This window comes from Cynocephalus volans, chromosome 1 (genome assembly GCF_027409185.1).
Source record: "Cynocephalus volans isolate mCynVol1 chromosome 1, mCynVol1.pri, whole genome shotgun sequence".
Classification (NCBI taxonomy): Eukaryota; Metazoa; Chordata; class Mammalia; order Dermoptera; family Cynocephalidae; genus Cynocephalus; species Cynocephalus volans.
Window position 1 is genome coordinate 256,064,952 of NC_084460.1, and position 6,465 is coordinate 256,071,416.

The window sequence follows — 6,465 nt, forward strand, 5'->3', positions numbered from 1 at the left end:
CTTGATATACCACTCTTAGAGTAGAGTAACATAAAACAGTATCAGAATAAGTCATAAGCGGTGACTACCACCAAAATAAATAAATAAATAAGTTTTTTTTTTTTTTAAACTGAAGTGGATCACTGAAGGCAGTAAACTCCACTTGCTGCCATAGAATTATATTTTTATGGAGTATATTTGCATGGCAAGGAACTAGCAAGGAAAAAAATATTTAAAAGAAGTTATTAAATATATTTTTTGTACCCACCAGCTGCCAAAAGAAAATGTGTATATTCATCTAAATAACATTATTAATTCAGTGTCATAGTAATTTTGTGACTCCAAAAGACAATTGAGGCAGGATTCAATTTTACTGCACAAACTCTCGTGTGCAAGAAATGGCATATTGTACTAGCTTTCAAATATTAAATTAATTTCCCCAGGCTGGGGAGAATTAAATCTCAAAAATTACTGGCCTTTCTCTTCACTCCACCACCAGAGTCATATGCATGTCTGAGGTATTTCAGGCAAAGCAGGACATTCAGGTCTCAGGTAAAGTGTAAAATAATTGATGTGTTCAGCATCCAAACCAAAATGATTCCTAGAAGAGGCTCCAAAGGCACAGCAGTTTTGCAGACTCGGATTTCTGTTGCCAAGTGTCCGGTTTTCCTACGTATACCACTTGGCTATTCTCACAGTTCCTGCTCCTACTCTTTTGAGGACTATAAACCATAGTTCTTAGGTTTTAGAATCTCTGCTCCTCTCTGTTCCCCATTTCTTACTTTCTGTCTTTCGAGAGCAGACGAGATCGGGCACGTTCAGGCTGGTGTAGCCGGAGACATTACTTTCTATCTTTAAAGACATCTTTTTAACTTTAAAGAAGGTTATCATTAGATACTTTTTGCTTTAGACCTTACAACTCAACCTCACCATGCTGAGGCAATAAACACAAAGAATTTCTTGGCTTATAATGAGGCTGGAAAAAAATACAAAAACAAAAACTCAGTTCATATCTCAATAAAGTATCTACCCCAAAATGTAAAAATACATGTATACTTAAAAATAAAACATGAATATGAATGAAATAGTATTAAGTTGGAAGCTGCACATTTATTTATTTTAACTACTGGGTCTCATTATTATTTTCAATCCCCAAACATTGCTTTTTATGGTAAGAACTTTGATGATCTTAAACTTCAATAAGCAATCAAATACATTGTTTGATTTTAAAATACCATTAAGCACTTAACTCAAAGCCAGTTGAACTGCAAAAAGGGCACATTAATTTTTTTTACGGTAATTCAGTCATTATGTTCACAGTCATTAAAAAAAACCTTGAAAACCTCAAAACAAAATATATTCTGAAGCCATGGAAGGAAGAAAACCTCTGATTTTCACATTTTTCCACTCTTACATAAACCTATTTAACTTTCACTGTTTGTCACAGAAACCCAAACCATAATTTCGGGGAACGTTTATTCTACATTTATATACAAGGGTATTCAAAAAGTTCGTCGAAAAATGGAATGAAAGACAGTACGAATCCTTCTGTGAACTTTTTGAAGACCCCTCATATACCTGCGGTTTCTCTTCACTTCATTATCAAAGATGTGCCTCAAGCCTTTTTTAATGCTATCTACAAACAAACAAAAGCACAGCATATCAATTTATGTCAAATAACACAAGCATTTTTCCTTGTTTAATTTATAGGGAATTTAATAGCTAGCCTGGCTAATTCTAGAGCTGGTATTCCAGAAGCATTTACCACATTAGGAACAATCCAACAGCTCTGCTACCACTTACACTCAGGAAGAGAAGAGGTAAAAACAAATAAAATTAATTCTAAAATTGAATATGCTAAAAATATAATTTGTTTCTCCCTCAGTCTGTGGGTTAATTTCTCCATTGGTTGACTGTGTTATATAATACAGTTCATGTTACTAACTCAAAATGAGATGATTGTTTTGTACTAGTCATATCTGCCATCCACAACTCTGATTCTAATAAACGTGCACATTTGTTTTAACTATAAGATTTGGGATTTTAATTACAAAAGCAGTATAAAACAACTATAATTAAAAATTTAAAAAGAAATATCTGTTCAAAATTTTCTCTAAATTAAAAACAAAAACAAAGAAAACTATGAAATAATAGTCATCTTAATGCTGGAATTAAGATTCAATCTACAGGGGCCGGCCCGTGGCTCACTCGGTAGAGTGCGGTGCTGATAACACCAAGGCTCCGGGTTCAGATCCCATATACGGATGGCCGGTTCGCTCACTGGCTGAGTGTGGTGCTGACAACACCAAGTCAAGGGTTAAGATCCCCTTACCGGTCATCTTTGAAAAAAAAAAAAAAAAAAAAAAAAAAGATTCAATCTACAAATAAGTTACATTGATGATACAGACATTTATAATTAAATGTTTATAAAGTATCTCACAAAAACTGGTTACTTTGTGATCTCACTAAGTCATTTCTATGATCTGGAGTGAATGAAAGTGGAATCCATAGGAAAGTTTTTCTGTATTCCTGATTTGCCAAGCGGGATTAGAAGGTAGGGTGTGTCAAAGAAGCCGTGCTGGCCTGACAGTTTGCCTCTGAGTGTCCCCCTATTCTTTTCCTCTAAGATCAAAGCAGTGTTTCTCCAACCTTAGGGTATATCAGAATCACCTGGAGGACCTATCACACGATAGATTACTAGGTCTCGTTCTTAGGGTTTCTGATCTAATACATCTGAGGGGGACCCTAGAATGGCATTCCTAACAGATTCCCAGTACCTGAAGCAGGGACTGAGAACAGTGCCACTGGTCAAAGTGTGGAAGCCATATGGGCATATAGAGCAGCCAGATGCCGATGTAAAGACCAATACTTCAACCCTCTGGTACCCTGCATGGTCGTGCTGTATGTTCATTCTTTGAAATTTTTTATGCTACTAACTGTAAGACTCCCTAATAACTGCCCAGGAATATAATTAATCATATGAACAACCTAATTATGTCAGGGTTACGGCAGAGGATACTTCCTTCAAAGAGAAAAACTACTATTGTTTCTAGAGTCCTGTGACCTGATACTTGTGCTTCTTTCTCTTGTTTTTGCCAGTGGAAAACTGAGTCGCTTTCCTTAGTGGCTATTTTTAGCCTACTTGTTATCCTACAGTCTCTGTTCCAGTTTCCTATACAATCACTGAGCAGTTTTGAAAAATTCCGATGTCTAGGCTGCACACCAGAATAATTAAATAGGAGTTTCTAGGGGTGGAACCCAGGCATAATAATTTTCAGAACTATCCAGGTGATTCCAACACCCAGCCAGAGTGGATATCTACTGCCTTAGTTCAAACTCAGTGTTTCTTACTCTGGCTACATCTGTGACACTTAAAAAAAAAAAAAAAAAAAAAAAAAAAGCCCAGATTCTACCCCCAAGAGATTCTGATTTTGTTGTTGTTGCTTTTGTTTTTTAAACACTCCAGGTAATTCTAAAATGCAGGCAAGACTGAGAACAACTAGTAGAAATCAATGGCAGTTGATAGCCCTCTCTAAAAATATGGCTGTTAATATTACATTTCCATCCATAGATTGCCATTGTTTTACATACGTATTTGCTGTATATATATAGAGAGACTTTCCTATAAAGTAGCTAATTAGAGCATTTGGTTGGATATTTTAAGAAAAAAGACACATTGGTCAAAAAAGAATTGTTTCTTCTTCATTTAGGTTCTCACAGCTTGCTCCAATGCCCTTGGTTACTTAACTTACAATGCAGATGCTTTCCGTATCCTATTACGAGAATGCAGGAATAAACCTAATCAGTTCCTTCGTCTAACAAATAATATCAGCAGAGATGCAAGTATTAATCCAGCATTTTTAAAGGAATTTCAATTGCAACAAATAGTGGGACTTCCTTCCTTAAGGTATTGTGCCTATATGTGAAGTTGCAGTAGTGAAATTATTGATAAAGATTTAAAGGACATTTAAGGAAGCTCAAACAAGGGGAACTATCCTTACATCAAACTGGTCTTCTGGACTTAATCCAAAGCTAGGCCAACCCCCAGGATGGAAACAGGTCTAAATGTGATCCAGTTATGGTAAAGATTGCCAGGCATTTACTCAAAGGATTTTGCCTCAATGTTGTAGTTACATCATGAACTTAAGTCTACGAAAAAAATGGAGAGGAGAAGCTCCTTACTATGGGCATATTTTCTCTTTTGTAGATGTAGCTGAATTACAAGTCTTTGCAAGTAGTGATATTCATATATAGGATATAGAACTATTCAAGATATATTACTTACCCCATAATAAGAGAATAGGATCCAATAGTGTATCATGGTTATATAAATCAATTTTTAGTATAGAAACATAGAATACACCTTTAGAGTTACTTTAATTCTTTGAAAAAATGAAAATCCAAAATTGATTACCTAATTTTATATAATGTCAGGGAATCTAGATTATAATTGCTATAATCAATAATGTTAGCTAATTTTCATTGGTTCAAAAAATTTAGGATAAATACTGTAAGTAGTATTTTACAGACACTGCCATGGCTAGCCCACATGGAAACTTTATGGGAATTAGAAGAATGTGCCACTTTCTCAGACCCATTTTCTTTAAAACCCAGCTGAAGTGTTTCTTCTTCCATGAAGCTTTTCCTGATCACTTCAAGGGGATTTAATGTTCCAAATGTTTCAAGTGAACATGTGAGTAAATGAGTGACTGAATATAAAATACCTGCAAGTAACATGCTCAGTTAGTACAGGTAATATGTAGGAATTAGGGCATTAGGCATTGAACATGGAACCTGAAATAAACCTGCATATATTTTTTCACTTTTTTTTTATGGGTGAACTAAGTCTTCATTTTTTTATTTGATAAAAATGTTTTCCTTTTAGTCTGGAGAAGAATGGAGGGCCATCCATAATTCCTGTCTTTAAAAAAGGTAATTGATTTTAATTTTATTTCTAAGGAAACTTCTAGCCCTGACACTTTATAATTCTGTTTGTTCTCTAAAAATTTGAATGCAGAGTACCAAAAAAAAAAAAGATTATTTGTAAACTTTTCTTTTAATTCCATATATACTAAAAATACCTTCCCATTTACAAGCACGTTAATCATTTTTTAATGTCTTCTCTACTAATATCACTTGACAAAGATCCCTTACTGTTTTTCCTCAAGCCATGTATAGAAATGTCAGTATTTAAACATGTATGATTTAAATTATAATCTTGCTATTGTTATGTTTCATGGACAACTCATCTATCTATAAATTCTTAGCACAGAGACCAGTTTTTCCAATGATACTCTATATAGTTTTGTACATAGTTGGTAGATGACAGTTGAGCAGCCTAGGTGTGCATAGCTCAGTCTAGATTTTATATTACTAATCCCTTCCCATTAGGTATATAATGGAGGATATAAATTACTTATTATTTTCCTGTATATGCTTAGTGCTTGTTCATGTGTTCTTAGCGTAGGATCAAAATCAGTCTTACCTTGCTATGTTGTCCTATAGTCAAAATCAAGGATAGAAACATTAAGAAGTCATGATCAGTTTGCTGGAGTCACAAACAGAAAGGGAGAGAATAGGGAAAGACAGTAAAAGGAGAGCAAAGAACTTCATTTATTCAAGGAGTATATGAGAGAAGCTATAGGTATGTGTGAAGGCTATATTTCTGAATATCATAAATATAAGAATATACAAAATAGATTCTTTAATGTAAGAGTATTTTACACAAAAGAATAAAGCCAATCCCACTCTTTCTTCACTTTAATTCTGGTTTGTAAATAATAATCTGTGTACCAGTAACAGTCTGATGAAGTGTTCACAGGTTTGTGGTAAAATAAGAAAAAATAAGAACAATGTAGTGAGTTTATGATAAAATTAATTTCATTCAATGTTAAGTTCATTATTCTGAGATAATGTCTTTTGCACTCTCTTTTGGTGTTAAAACAGCTTTTGTTTTACAAAATAATGTTTAAAGTAGCTGGCATTTGTTTATTAGTGATAACTTGACATAATAAAAAGCTGGCAAGCCATATATTGGTCTCACAAATTTTTGGTCTTTGACACCTAAAAGTCTAAAAGCTACAGCTCTGTTCTCTTAGTATGTTTTAGTTATGTAAAGAAAACAGAACTATATAGAACTGGAAGTAATGAGACCATACCTGGGACCCATAGGCTTAAGAGACATTTAATTGTGGCTCTCTAATTTTTAGGGAAAGAGCACCGAAGAAAATCAAAACCCAAGATTCAACCAAGAGATTCTTTGACTTTAATACCTCCTGTAACTAACTTCATGGGACTCTTCAAGACAACAAAAAAGACCAACGTTTCCCATAATATTTTTTCTTTTTCATCTGCAATTTCATCAGATGTCATAAATGTATTAAGACCAAGAATAGTATATTTGAATCAACTTAGGAAACATGTACAGAAAGCCAACCCAGAGCCTACAGAAGGCTAATAAAAGCATTTTAGTGTGAAATGATTACT

General features: G+C 34.1%; 1 protein-coding gene across 1 annotated transcript in view; it reads left to right on the top strand.

Annotated features, from left to right (window-relative positions):
* ANKAR (ankyrin and armadillo repeat containing) overlaps positions 1-6,436 on the top strand; it is a 62,325-nt gene extending 55,889 nt beyond the window's left edge. The window contains exons 20-23 of the mRNA XM_063088516.1: positions 1,690-1,799; positions 3,690-3,886; positions 4,865-4,911; positions 6,189-6,436. Of these exons, the coding sequence (XP_062944586.1) occupies positions 1,690-1,799; positions 3,690-3,886; positions 4,865-4,911; positions 6,189-6,436 (602 nt within the window). The remainder of the gene's footprint in view (positions 1-1,689; positions 1,800-3,689; positions 3,887-4,864; positions 4,912-6,188) is intronic.
* Positions 6,437-6,465: the final 29 nt, after the last annotated feature.